The 14,723-nt window shown below is 36.4% G+C and overlaps 1 protein-coding gene across 5 annotated transcripts in view; it reads left to right on the top strand.

The window, feature by feature from the left end:
* RPAP2 (RNA polymerase II associated protein 2) overlaps window positions 1-14,723 on the top strand; it is a 101,991-nt gene that overhangs the window by 39,467 nt on the left and 47,801 nt on the right. For all 5 annotated transcript variants that reach the window (XM_059375383.1, XM_059375382.1, XM_059375386.1 and 2 more), the window contains exon 11: window positions 6,577-6,645. In XM_059375383.1, coding sequence (XP_059231366.1) covers window positions 6,577-6,645 — 69 coding nt within the window. The remainder of the gene's footprint in view (window positions 1-6,576; window positions 6,646-14,723) is intronic.

Here is a 14,723-nt window from a genome sequence, read left to right on the forward strand (position 1 = left end):
TTATGGAGAAGCTGCCATTTATAAAAAGAACTAAAAATTGGTAAAGAAGCAAGCCATCTTGCTCTCTGTGAAAATATATTAGGTACAGCAGGCCTGGTGTATTCATAAAATATTAAGGATGATAAGGAGGCTGGAGAAGTGAGCAGAGGCAAAGGTACATATAAATATGGTCAGAGAAGTGGGGGGCTCATGTGGTATAGATTATATAGGCCTTATAGCTGTGATCATTCATTCACTTTTATTCCAGGTGAGATGGAGAGCAATTGGTTGATTCTGAACAGAGGAATGATATGATCTGATATACATTTTTAATAACATCACTCTGCTGATTAAAGAATTACAATAGATGGGCAGAGGCAGGAAAACCATTTAGGATGCTGCCTTAGTAATCTAGGCAAGAAATGAAGTGGAACAAGGTGAAAGCATTTGAGGTAATAAGTAATCAAATTCTCTTTTGAAGATAGTACTGTCAGGATTTGATGACTGGTTGGGCACAGGACGTCAAAGGAGCCAAAGTTAACCACAAGATTTTTGGCCTAAGTAGCTGGATTCTGGAAGGATTACATAGCCATTTACTGAGGTGGACCTATCTGCAGGAGGACCTGGTTTTGGCGGAAGATGAGGAACTCAGTTTTGGCCATACTAAGTTTTGAGATGCCTATTACATAGTCAAGTGGAAAGGTCAGGGAGACCATTAGATATAGAAGTCCAGAATTCAAGGAAAGGGTCCAGGCTAGAGATCATAAATATGAGAGCTGTCAGCACAAAGTTATCTAATATTTAAAGTTATGAGATTGGATAATAGCACCAAGGGAAGGAGCATATATAGAGGAAATGAGAGACCCAAGGGCAGAGGCCATGGAGTTATCCAAAATCAGAAGGTCTGAGAAAGAGTGCCAGTGAGAGGGAGGGAAATCAAGCAGGTGGAAAGCAGATAAAGAAAGTGTCCCAAGGAGAAAGGAAGTATCATTTGTGTCAAATATTACTAATAGGTTAAGATGAGGACTGAGAAAGGTCCATTGAATTTGGCAACATGGATGTCTTTTGTACATTTAGTCCTTACAAGAACTCTACAAGGTAGGTAGTATGTTGTTCCTGTTTTATTGAATTTTTAAAAAGTTTCATAGCTGTTAAATGTGTCCCAAGTACAGCCAAGTGACCGATCTGAGTATCAAACCCATGTGTCTGTCAGGGTTTTTTTTTTTTAAGATTTTATTTATTTATTTGACATCACAAGTAGGCAGGGAGGCAGGCAGAGAGAGAGGGGGAAGCAGGATCCCCACTGAGCAGAGAGCCTGATGCAGGGCTCGATCCCAGAACCCTGAAATCATGACCCGAGCCGAAGGCAGAGGCCCAATTCACTGAGCCACCGAGGCGCCCCTCTGTCAGAATTTTTAACCACTATAGTGTACTTTATATCTTCTGGACTTTTTAAATTTTTGAAAAACATTTTAACTATGGGAAAAATTCAGATTAATATAATAAAGATACACATATTCTCTACTCAATTAATAGATATTAATATTTTGTAATATTTGATCCAGATGTATATTTTTTAAAGAAAATATTAAAGGTTAAGTCAGTCATTCAGAAAAAATTAATTGAATGCCTACCTTGTTCTGGGCATTTGGAATAAATAATTGATGAGAAAAGAGTTAAGAAGGCAGAGTAGTAGGGGGACTGCTATGCTTGCCTCATCCCTCAAACACAGCTAGATAAATATCAAATTTTTCTGAACACCCAAGAAATCAATCTGAAGTAAATAGGTGAAGAACATATAGATTCCTGCCACAGGCCAAAAAACCAAACAGATAGTAAACAATAACTATATATGTTAGAAGGTGATAGTAGAAGGGTGCCTGGGAGGGGCACAGTCAATTGAATGTCGACTCCTGGTCTCAGCTCAGGTCTGATCTCAGTGTTGTGGGATTGAGCCCTATGTTGGGCTCCAGCCATGCTTTGGTCTCTGAGCTCAGCCTGAAGTCTGCTTATGTTCCCCTCCTCCACACACACTCTTTCCGATGTAAATAAAATAAGTCTTAAAAAAAGAAAAAGTGATAACTGGAATAGGAGAAAAAAATATATAGCTGGATATGGGAGTCAGGAGTCTGGGCATAGGAAGTGGAAGGAATCTTCACTTCTTTTTTTTAAGATTTATTTATTTGAGGGGTGCCTGGGTGGCTCAGTGGGTTAAAGCCTCTGCCTTCAGCTCAGGTCATGATCCCAGAGTCCTGGGATCGAGCCCCGTATCCTGCTTTCTGCTCAGCGGGGAGCCTGCTTCCCCTTCTCTCTCTGCCTGCCTTCCTGCCTACTTGTGATCTCTGTCTGTCAAATAAATAAATAAAATCTTTTTTAAAAAAGATTTATTTGAGAGAGAGAAAACCTGCACATGTGAGCAGAGGGAGAAGGAGAGACTCTCTATCCGACTCCCCACTGAGCATAGAGCCCTACAAGAGGGGTTGATCTCACCACTCTGAGATCATGATCTGAACCAAAATCAAGAGTTAGATGCTTAACCATCTGAGCCACCCAGGTGCCCCTAGAAGTTTCACTTTTTAATGTGGTGGTCCAGATAGCCTTATCTTTGCTGAAGGTGGCAAGAAAACTAACCTGGGGAAGATAGTTTCAGACAATGGAATAACCAATGCAAAGGCCCTGACGTGAATTCCCCTTTGTTCTCTTTCCCAATCCATTCTCCTTCCCTCCTCCAGAAGCAACTGATACTGTGAATTTGATACATGTCTTTCTAGTCTTTGTTTTTATACTTCTACTTGTGTGTATCCATAAATAATACTGAGTTATTGTCTGTTCTTGAGTTATATAATGTGATACCATACTTGCTGTCTTCCAAATTGTGATGAACAAAATACGTAAGTCTAGTTCATTCATCATTTTGACTTTTCAACATTCCATAAAAATGCCACAATTTATGATTTTTTCCTATTACAAGCACATTAACTACCTTTATACATATCTCCATAAACATAAGTGAGAGTTTGTTTAGGGTTTTTATCTAGAAGTGAAATAGTTGAGCTGTTCATAAGCATTTCAGCTTTATTAGATATTGCCAAATTGTTGTTTGATTGCTCACATCAAGTAGATTAAAAATGCTATTCATATTCTCACCAACCTTTGGTGTTATCAGTATTTTATTTTTGCCAATGTGATGGAGTGAATTATTGCTTTTATATTTTATATTATTGCTTTTATATTAGTATTCCAGATTACTAGTGAAATTTAACTCTTATTCAATGTTTGCTGGTGAAATTAAACTCTTATTCAAATATTTACTGACTGTTCAACTTTCCTCCTCCGTAAATTGCCTGCTTATATCCTTTGTCTATTTGTTTATTGGCTGGGTTTTTTTAAAAGACTATGTTTTAAGAGCAGTTTTAAGTTTGTAGCAAAATTGAGAAAAAGGTCCAGAGATTCCCTGTAATACTCCTTGTCCCCACATATGCGTAGCCTCCCCCATTTGCAACCTCCCAACCAGAGTTACACATTTGCTGCAGCTGATGAAGCTACATCGACATCATTGTCACCCAGAGTCCACCATTTACATTAGAGTTCATTTTTGGTATTATATAATCTATAGGTTTGGATGACTGTATGACACGTACCTATCATTATAGTATCATTCACTGCCCTAAAGCACCTCTGTGCTCCACCTATTTGCTACTTTTCCCCACCCCCATTCCACAACCCTTAGCAACCACTGATCTTTTTATCATCTCCATAGTTTTGCCTTTTCCCAAATGTCATATAGTTGGAATTATATGGTATGTAGCCTTTTTAGACTGGCTTCTTTCACATAAGTAATATGTATATAAAGCACCTCCATTTGGGACACGTGGGTGACTCAGTCTGTTAAATGTCTGCCTTCAGCACAGGTCATGATCCTAAGGTTCTGGGATTGAGTCCCATGTCAGGCTCCTTGCTTGGTGGGGAGCCTGCTTCTCCCTTTGCCTGCCATTCCCCCTGCTTATGCACTTGTGTGATCTCTCTCTCTCTCTCTCTCTGACAAGTAAATCAAAATCTGTAAAAAAATAAAATAAAGCACTTCCACGTCTTTTTGCATCTTGAGAATGTAGATCTTTAGGGCTGAGTAATATTCCATTATTTGGATGTACCACAGCTTATTTTCTATTCGCCTACTAAAGGACATTTTGGTTCCTTCTAAGTTTTGGAAGTTGTAAATAGAGTTGCCATAAACATCTATGCACAGGTTTTTTATAGTCATAAGTTGTTGACTCCTTTGGGTAAACACCAAGGAACATGATTGCTGATCAGATGATGGAGTATGTTTAGTTTTATAAGAAAGCGACAAACTCTTCCAAAGTTGGTGTACTGTTTTGCATTCCTGTCAGCAATGAATAAGAGTTCCTGTTGCTCCACATCCTTACTACAGAGCCAAACATTTGACCAATGTGATAATGATGTCAGTGTAGGTTTATCATTTGTAGCAAATGTATGACTCTTGTGGATGGATTTTGATTCAGCATTTGGTTTTGTCAATGTTCAAGATTCTGGCCATTGCGATTGGTATATAGCAGTATCTCAGTTTCATTTTTTATTGCAGTTCTCTTATGAGATACTAAGTGGAGCATCTTTTCATCTGCCTTTTTGCCATTTGTTTATCTTTGGTGAGATGTCTGTAAAGGTGTTTGGCCCATTTTTTAATTGGGCTATTGTTTGCCTATTAAATTTTAAGTGTTCTTTGTCTATTTTGGTAACAGTCCTTTATCAGATATCATTGGCTGTCTTTTTTTTCTTACTGATTTATATCATTTTTTATTTAGAGCAGTTTTTCCAAATGGTTTTTGAGAAACTAAGTTGACTACAGTGTATTTTGTTATCAACTGCTAAGTGTTAGAATTAATTTAATTTTTTAAAAGTTTTTTTTTTAATTTAAATTCAGTTAATTAACATATAATATAATATTGGTTTCAGAGGTAGAGTGATTCATCAGTCTTATATAATAACCAGCACTCACTATAGCACATAACCTCCCCAATGTCTATCACCCAGTTACCCCATCCCTCCCTCCCCCACACCTCCAGCAACCCTCAGTTTGTTTCCTGTGATTAAGAGTCTCTTATGGTTTGTCTCTCTCTTTGATTTCATCTTGTTTTATTTTTTCCTCTCTTCTGCTATGATCCTCTGTTCTGTTTCTTAAATTCCACATATGAATGATATCATATAATTGTCTTTCTCTGATTGAATTATTTTGCTTAGCATAATGCCCTGTAGTTCCATCCTCCACTGCAAATGGCAAGATTTCTTTTTTTTTTTTTTTAAAGATTTTATTTATTTATTTGTCAGGGATAGAGGGAGAGAGAGCGAGCGAGCAAACACAGGCAGACAGAGTGGCAGGCAGAGGGAGAAGCAGGCTCCCTGCCGAGCAAGGACCCCGATGCGGGACTCGATCCCAGAACGCTGAGATCATGACCTGAGCCGAAGGCAGCCGCTCAACCAACTGAGCCACCCAGGCATCCCAAGATTTCATTTTTTGATGGCTGTAGTATTCCATATATATATATATATATATACCACGTCTTTATTCACTCATCTGTCAGTGGACATCTGGGGTCTTACCATAGTTTGGCTATTGTGGACATTGCTGCTATAAACACTGGGGTGCTGGTGCACCTTCGTATCATAAAACTCTTTTTGTTAAAGACTTAGTCTTGTAATTTATTGTCGACTCTTACTGTAAATTATGGGTTATGACATCCCTTCGGTGCCTGCTGCCAACCTAGCACAAGGTAGGAAGGTGAAAAAGATGAATTAAAATTAGAAATTGCCGGGCGCCTGGGTGGCTCAGTGGATTAACCTGCTGCCTTCTCAGGGTCCTGGGATTGAGTCCCGCATCGGGCTCTCTGCTCAGCAGGGAGCCTGCTTCCCTCTCTCTCTCTCTCTCTCTGGCTGCCTCTCTGTCTACTTGTGATTTCTCTCTGTCAAATAAATAAATCTTTAAAAAAAAAAATTAGAAATTGCCTATTAGTTTGTTAATTTAAATGAAAAAATTTATTGGGGGAAAATACAGAAGATAATGGTTACAGGGAACTGTTGTGTATATTTTAATAAACCATGCAGTTTAGTTGCTCATATTGTTCCTATATTCCCATCATGTCTACCAGTAACATTCTTATAAATTGCTATAAATATATAGAAGTGGAGCTGGAGCACTTTCTTTTAAGATGGTCATTATCAGGGGCACCTGGGTGGCTCAGTGGGTTAAGCCTCTACCTTTAGCTCAGGTCCTGGAGTCGAGGCCCTGCATTGGGCTCTCTGCTCAGGAGGGAGCTTCCCCCTCTCTCTCCACCTGACTCTCTGCCTAGTTGTGATCTCTGTCTGTCAAATAAATAAATAAAATCTTTAAAAAAAAAAAAAGATGGTCATTATCAGTTGCTGAAGATTAAGCCACAGTTCTGTACTGCTGACTCCTATCAAACATAAAAAGAAAGTAGTGCTCTTTAACACATAATGTCATAAATATGATTTTATTTAAAAATAGATAGTTTGTGTATTTAAAGGTAACAATTCTTTGGTAAACTTTATCTTTCTATCTTACAGATTAACAAATAGAAATATTATACACAAACCTGCAGAGTGGACCTTAATTGCTGTGGTGTTGCTGTCATTGTGAGTACTCCTTCAGATTTCAATTCTAAATACTAAATAGGATTTTAATTCGGGGAAAAACCAAGTTATTCATTGATTTTATAAGCATATTTAGAAAATGTACCTCTATTTTGTACCTTGCTTTCCTTTAGTATGTGATGAAATAACTTTCATGTAAAGCGATATGCCAATATTTTGATAAGCTTTAATTATTCTCTTTATCTTTTTTACCATCTTTTCTTCTGAGGGCCTTTTTCTTCACAAGTATTATTTGTTATCTTTTGAAAGAGGAGATCATCTCCATGTGGAATATATATGGAATAGTCCTTTAATTTCATTTTTAACAATGCATTTTGGGGGGGGGCACCTGGGTGGCTCAGTGAGTTAAAATCTCTGCCTTCGGCTCAGGTCATGATCTCAGGGTCCTGGGATCGAGCCCCGCATTGGGCTCTCTGCTCAGCAGGGAGCCTGCTTCCTCCTCTCTCTCTGCCTTCCTCTCTGCCTATGTGTGATTTCTGTCTGTCAAATAAATAAATAAAATCTTTAAAAAAAAAAGCTTTTTTTAACATTGAATGGGTCTCATTATTTATAACTATAGTTTTACCAACATATTTAATGCTATTTCATTTTTTAACATATTTTATTATTAATAGCTTTGGAAAGGTTTTAATATCCAAACTAATACACATCTTTAAAATCAGACAGGTGTAAAGGAACTCAAGTAGGTACTACACAAGCATATATAAAACATTTAATACTCATTCACCTTTTAAGAAATCACTAGTGGTTTCTAAAGCTGTCTTTCAGTAGGGTTAAAGCCATCTAGTAAGTGTAGTGTTTTTCAGCTTGAATTGCAAGTCTTCTTTTGAGGACCATTCATTACTGCATTACTGTTGCTACTTGGTGCTTGTTAGGTCATTGAAGCCCATAGGACATTGAATACTTACTGGACACACAGGTCAAGATGTGTTATGAGCCAACCTCATAGCATCTCCAGCCCTGCTTTCTCTTTCTTTGATATTTCTTCAGTCTGACATGTTGCTCTGGCTTCACTGTCCCAAGGAAGGCTGTGCTGGGAGGCATTAGAGTAGGCTTCAGTGAGCCAGCATCTGTGTCACCCAGCCAGATACAACTCACATGATTCATTAAATCAGAACACAGAAAATAACTTTACTTGAATGCCCTGATATAAATTTTTTATCAACCATAAGAACAAATCTTTTGTCATTTCTACTATTCAGTGTTCCAGTTGAATTGGTTATTTGTGAAACAGATCTTAGTAATTTTTTAGAAAGTTCTTTCCATTTTATGAAATTTGTAAATATTTTGGTCACTAGCAGAAAAAAATATCAGTATCTCTGCTCACCCACCATATCCTATGCCTGCCAATAAACCCTCATAGATAACTGTTTAACTGTACTTCTGCAATTCATTATTGTAAAGAGGAAGTAACTTTTTTGGTTGACAAGTCACAGGCCTGTGCCAAGCAGTAATCTCAGAATCTTGCTTTCTAAGCCAGTAACTGGAAGTATTATCTTAATGAGCAGCTGCTTACTGAGTATGCCATTAAAATTTCAAGTGATTATTCCACACAAAAATAAACTTCTAGTGTTTGATTTTAATAAAGGCCCCCATATGGCACAAAAAATTGAAAGCTTTGCTAATCCTCTTAGGCACATTTTGACTTCCCTAACTTTGGATATAGTATAGGGAACCTCTTAATTCAAGGGTCAATGACCCATAAAAATAGTAACTTTATTGAAGTTAAGAAACAGACTGCGCACATCTTACTTGTATTGCATGTTGAACGTTATGTGGTCAGTCTTGAGGTAGCAGTAAACACTGACTAGTTCCTTTTGTCAGTCACCTTGTATCCTTCTCTTTCATTATACATTAACCCATAGCTAGAACTGTCCATCTTTCTCCTGGTCTTTGGTCCTTTTGTTGCCTGCACAGCTAAAATCCTGTCCAGTTAGGGCTCCTCTGACTTCTTTTTTAAAATCCTTGGTCACTGTAGACACCAAATCAGCTGAAACTTTCTTGGTTTTTGCCTTTCAGGTATTATTTTCTCAATAACTTTTGCCATTGACCCTCCCTGCAGGTTATTCCTGATCCCTTCCATTCTTCATTGCACCTTCTATGTCCTCACGGACTGAATCCCCTTATTCTTTGGTCATCAACTTCTAAGACTTTTGTCTCCTGTCCCAGTATTATTTACTTCCTCTTTTCTCAGAAAGTTCCCTTTAGCTTTTCATTTTCTTCCCCCAAAGAATCTCTGGCTGAACTCGTAAGCCCCTTCATTCTCAGCTTTGTCCTTTTGTTCTTTTAGAGCAAAATTACTTTACGAGATGGGGATAAAATTAAAATAGGTAAATACTAATCCTATTGACTAAAGTATAATTATACTTCATATTTGTAGCCCTCTTTCTGCCCACTTAGAGTTCACAGTTACTTTTTGGGAAAGACAGTTTGTTGTTGTTGCAAGAAAAAGCAGGCTTGATGGCCAACATTGGATAAAGAATCTTAAGCACAGTGAAAAATATGGAGACCTTAGACACCCAAAGAGACATGCACATAAAAGGAGAAAGGAAGTAAAATACTCAAACATACTTGTAGAACAATAACCACCCTCCTCAGCCTTTTAATTTATTGCTGCTAAGATTGAACATAGGCATACATGGGATTATCTTTTTTTTAATAATTTTTCTATGATTGGAAAACCTTTGCATCTACTCTCAAATTTCCAGTGGAATTTTTTTAGTCATTACTTGCAGTTGTTTCTGGAATTCATGTTAAAAGTAAACTTCTTTTAAATCTTTATAGCTAGGAAAAAGATTCTGAATGGCAGTTACAGTCACTGTAGATGAATATAAAGAGATAATTTGTTAAGTATTGTATAACAGTGCTACTACTCTTTGTATATGAACATTGCAGTGTTTTGTTATTATTAGCACTTGTTTAATGTATGAAAGCTATATCAAAATTCCTCTCGAGAACTATTAGAAAATATACATTTTCTTAGCATTTTTGCTATACTGGCACCAGTCTTAACTCTTGTTAGAGGGAAAAAAGATCAATATTTTGAGCAAAATTGTGGCAGTCCAGAAGAATGAAAGAGGGCTGGTTCTTGAATTTTCACATCTGTATTAATAGTAAATCTGATGTTTCTGTGGCATATCATCTTTTCCTCCTAATTTCCCTTGCAATTTCACAGATGTATTAACATTAGAAAAATTTAAACCACAATGTTTAATCTGTTAGTGTATACTGATGGGAACTGTATACCCATATAATCTGAGGAAGGAATTGATCAAATCAAATTATACACTTCATCTTTGCGCCCCCAATGAAATATAATTCTATATAAAAATACATCATGACCTATTCCCATTTCATTTAGATTTCTCCATATGACTCGAATGGCCTATATGACTACAACATTTTTGGATATTTATCCTTTGTACTCAGACCTTAAATAGTTGTCAAGAGCACACAGAAAGACCTTTTAAATCAGAGCTTCAACAGTATACATTTATTTAACAGTGAAGGAATTAATTTCCCTTTAGTCCTTTCATATTTATTAAATAAATGTTATAATTAGCAAAGATTCTGAAGTACTCCTTACATAGAACATCTGTAACACTGATAATTGACCCCGTATTTTTTTGTTTTGTTTTGTTCTAAAGGTTTTGTTTTTTGTTTTTGTTCTTGTTTTTGTTTTTGAGAGAGAGAGAGAGAGAGAACAAGCAGGGTGGGGGGATAGAGGTTGATGGGGAGAAAGAATCAGATGCCCTGCTGATCAGGGAGCCCAATTTGGGGCTTAATCCCATGACCCTGAGATTATGACCTGATCTGAAGGCAGACATTTAACAACTGAGCCACCCAGGTGCCCCCTTTTTTTGCTTTTTAATAACTCATTAGAAATGCAGTAAAGTAGCCAGGTAATTGGTGTTATTGCTTAAGCACTTGCTTATAGTAATTTTTTTTACCTTAGTTGAACTTTATCAGACTTTACTCTTACATACTATATGTTGAAATAATAGAGTTGAATCTGATTTTCCCACAAATATTCTAGTATTAACCTCTTTCCATTGTCTTGATGCTTGATTTTTTATAAAGATGTATTTAAATGTATAGACAGTCTGCTATAAATATTTTAGTGCCTGTGTACTCTATTGTGTAAAGCTAGTTAATGTATTTATATAATTTTGATGTGTTTGTATACCAAATTAGCAGGCATAATAATTAATTACATTAAAGTACATTTTGTGATACCTCATTTGTCTTTATATTCCTCATAATTCTCATCCTTCTCCTAATAGAGGAAAAGCAGAAACTGTAGAATCGTTTTTCATCATGGTCTCAGTACTCAGGATAGTTTCTTTTGGAATATTTTGACTGGTATTCTAAGAAGATTTTATAGCCATAGGACAACCCCCATCAGCGTGATCCCTTTTCTCCTTTTCCTCTTCCCTTTGTTCTTTGTTTTCCCAGTCTTCTTTGACCTCTCATATTTCAGCCTATGACACAAGAGGGAACTCTGTAGATGTTGACTGAGAGCTGAGGAAGTCTAGAGAAAGATCCAGACTAGCAGCCAAGGGGAGACCATATAGAGGGCTATGGAGAAGCAATTAACTATAGAGAAGCAGATTAATTAAATTAAGGCCTAATTTACTTTATGTGTGGCCCACGTGCCAGAAATGGGAATCTGTTTCCCCACTGACTTTGCATATTTAAAATGGAACTTTTCCACCAAAACTAATCTTTGTAAATAGCCACTACTTTGTATTATGACAATCTGTGGTTAATTGTAGCATAGGAGTTGAATGTCTTTTAGTGGGTAGCCAGAGAATGGGGTAAGTGTTGTTCCATGGGAATGATTTGATTATCTAACAAAGGAGATGAATACTTTGTATTACTTAGAGAAGGTAGGGTGACTTGTGGTAGTCTAACATGGATACATGCTATTGCTAGTTTAATGCCTTTGATGTTCTCTAATGGAAAGCTTTCAAGATCATCTCCAAAAATGTCTACTTTCATTTTATTTATCTGAACTGTCTGTTTCCAGTGAACTGTGGCCCACTTCCTAGGCAGAGACCATGCAATAGTTTATTCCCCCTAAAAGCTTTCAGTATTCCCATCGTTTAGGGAGTAGCATGTTAAGTCCTAAGAAATGGTATTTAAACAAGCTCAACTTGACCATGATCACTAAACGAAAGCCTTCACTGGATATGGGCAGCCACTTTAGGTAACCATCATACAGATAGACACTTAGGAGAGTCACATCCCTAGGGTACCAGGCATGAATAGAAAGATGTGACTAAGGCTTTTTGCCTCGGCAGATTGTTTTTTTAGCCCACATCACTAATTTCCTTACAAAGTTTGTGAGCATACCATGAAAAACGAAGAGATGATTCCTTAGAAATTTATTGGTTTTCAGAAGTATTCCAAGGCCTTTCTTCTAACGTTTCCAGTTTGGTTCTGAATAGCTGAGACCATAATGGCAGGTCATTGAAATAACTTTTTATTTTTCCTTATAATTATGGAATTTTTAATATTTAATTGAGTTTTTATTGAGATATAAATTCATTTAACATGAAATTCACCATTTTTTTTACTATGAAGTTAACTTTTTAAATTTTTTTTTAAATTTCTTTTCAGTGGAAATTCACCATTTTAAAGTGAACCCTTCACTCATTTTTAGTATATTCACTATATTATGTAATGGTCATCACTGTCTAATTCCAGAACATTACCATCACCCCAAAATGAAACCTCATATCTGTTAACTTAGTCCCAATTTCCTCTTCTTTCATCCCCTAAGCAACCACTAATCTACTTTCTGTATCTATGGATTTACCTGTTTTGAACATTTTATACAGATGGGATGATATAATATGTGGCCTTTTTTATGTCAGGCATCTTTCACTTAACATGTTTTCTAAGTTCATTAATGTAGCACATAAAAGTACTTCATTCCTTTTATGTCTTGAGTAATATTCCATTTTATAGATATACCACATTTTATTTATACACTAATCAGCTGATGGACATTTAGGTTGTTTCTACTTTTTGACTATTGTGAACATTTGTGTACAAGTTTTGGTATGAACATGTGTTTCGGTTCTCTTGTATATATACCTGAAAGTAGAGTTACCGTCATATGTTAGCTTCTTTGTTTAATCTTTTGAGGAACTGCTAGCCTGTTTTCCAAGGTGGCTTCACCATTTTAAATTTCCACTGAGGGCTCCATAAATGTAACTGTAAAGGTCTTCTCTTCTTACCTCATACCCAGTAGTCATTTTAGAGGCTTATATTTGCAGTTTTTCTAAAACTTAACATGCCTATTTTGAGTGATTTTAGATCTTCATGGACTTGTAATATCAATTTGTTATGTTTTAGGAATTTTTCCTTAATATGCAAAACAACTACTTAGGACCCCCCCACCCTTTCAGAAAGAGTGTGGTGTTGAATTATAAGACCATATAAATTGAATGTCTGAATCAACACGTGTGGTTTTGTTTTGTTTTGTTTTTTTGATTTCTCAGTATCCATAAAATTCCTTTTTGTTTGTTTGGTTTTTTTCTTGTGTAAATCTTGGATTTATCTTGCAGTGTCTACTATCACAGTACCATTGTCATTGTGAAGTTTAAGTATTTGTTTACTGAGGATTAAATAATAATTGAACTATTTCTAACCTCCCTCCCCCATACATTGCTGAGAGTTTATAAAAGAAAAATATATTTTTAAATTGAAGAAATTTTACTCTGCGAATCCAGATATTTTCTAAAGAAAAAATACTTGTTTAAATTTTAACCAAAGCCAGTGATTTTTTTCTCCTCAGAATTCCTCATATTTTTGACAATTTTATAATGTTAGTGTTTTTAACCACAAGTAGCTGAGAGTCCCCAGCTTCAGGCCACAATGCATATTAAATCACCAGGGATCCTCAACAAAAAGATGTTCCCTCTTGCTTCTCATCCCCAGCAGGAATAGTGACAGCACTGGTGACTTGTAGGTAGCAAGCACATGGCCCTTGCCAGTCAAAGGCTTTACTTGAGGAGTCCGTTTCTGTATCTACCAATGATATTTTCACATCCTGATGGAGTTCACTGATCACTGAGAGGACAGGCCTGGGGAGGCTAGGAAGCTAGAGTCTTAGAGGCATTGTTATCCCTAGCCTCAGGGTTCTGCACTGTAAGAATGAAGTAATGTTGCATATGGACACCACTGGTTGGTTCCATTTCAATGTTAGAGCTTTGAAAAAAAAAATTGCAACCACTCTTCTGAGAGAATTGTTACATAGCAACAATTATGAAGAAAAGCTTTCCAACTCTCATCTACAAAATTGCTCTTAGAGATCTATCACAAGCAGGATTTAGATATAAAGTTTAAAGTCACTACAGCCCAGCCCTTTAAACAAACCTGTGTAATACATCACTACGAAGTGAGTTACAAAGAACTTGTTTGCTTTGAATTAGAAATATCAATGGAAAGCATCCCTGCTTCCTTATTAATAGGTAATCCTAAAGCACTAAATACAAACATTATCAGGGCATAAACCATCTGGTATAAGAAAAACATTTTATTTTATTTGGCTAGCATAGTCTTTTATAATCAAAGTTTTTAATCTCCATTTCCTAGATAATAGCTATGAAGTAGAAAGCCCATAATGACATATTTCTTCATGGTACATTCTTCTTTTCTTCTTTATTTTTCTTGGAAGTCCTTAATAGTTAAAACCTCACATGCCTCTTGATTTGGGGACTTTAGCTTTTGTCCAGGTTAAAGTAAGTACAATTTAAAGGCATGTCAGTAATTTTTATTAATCATTACAGTACTTTTATGAAATATAATTCGCTTACCATACAGACTACCGTTAGCCATGGAAGGGCTTTTAAAACCCCAAATTCAGTCTCATTCTGGATTTTATCCTTTTTTTTTTCTCCTTGCACAGGCAGTATAGCCTTGCACAAGTTTCTTAACCTCATTTTGCATGATTTTTCTTGTTGGCAAAATGAGGGATTAGGCTATATCCAGGTTAAGTCAATTTAGTAGTGTGAATTCAACTATGAGATGTTGTAAGTAAGAAGTTATTC

Source organism: Mustela nigripes, chromosome 14 (genome assembly GCF_022355385.1).
Source record: "Mustela nigripes isolate SB6536 chromosome 14, MUSNIG.SB6536, whole genome shotgun sequence".
Lineage (NCBI taxonomy): Eukaryota > Metazoa > Chordata > Mammalia > Carnivora > Mustelidae > Mustela > Mustela nigripes.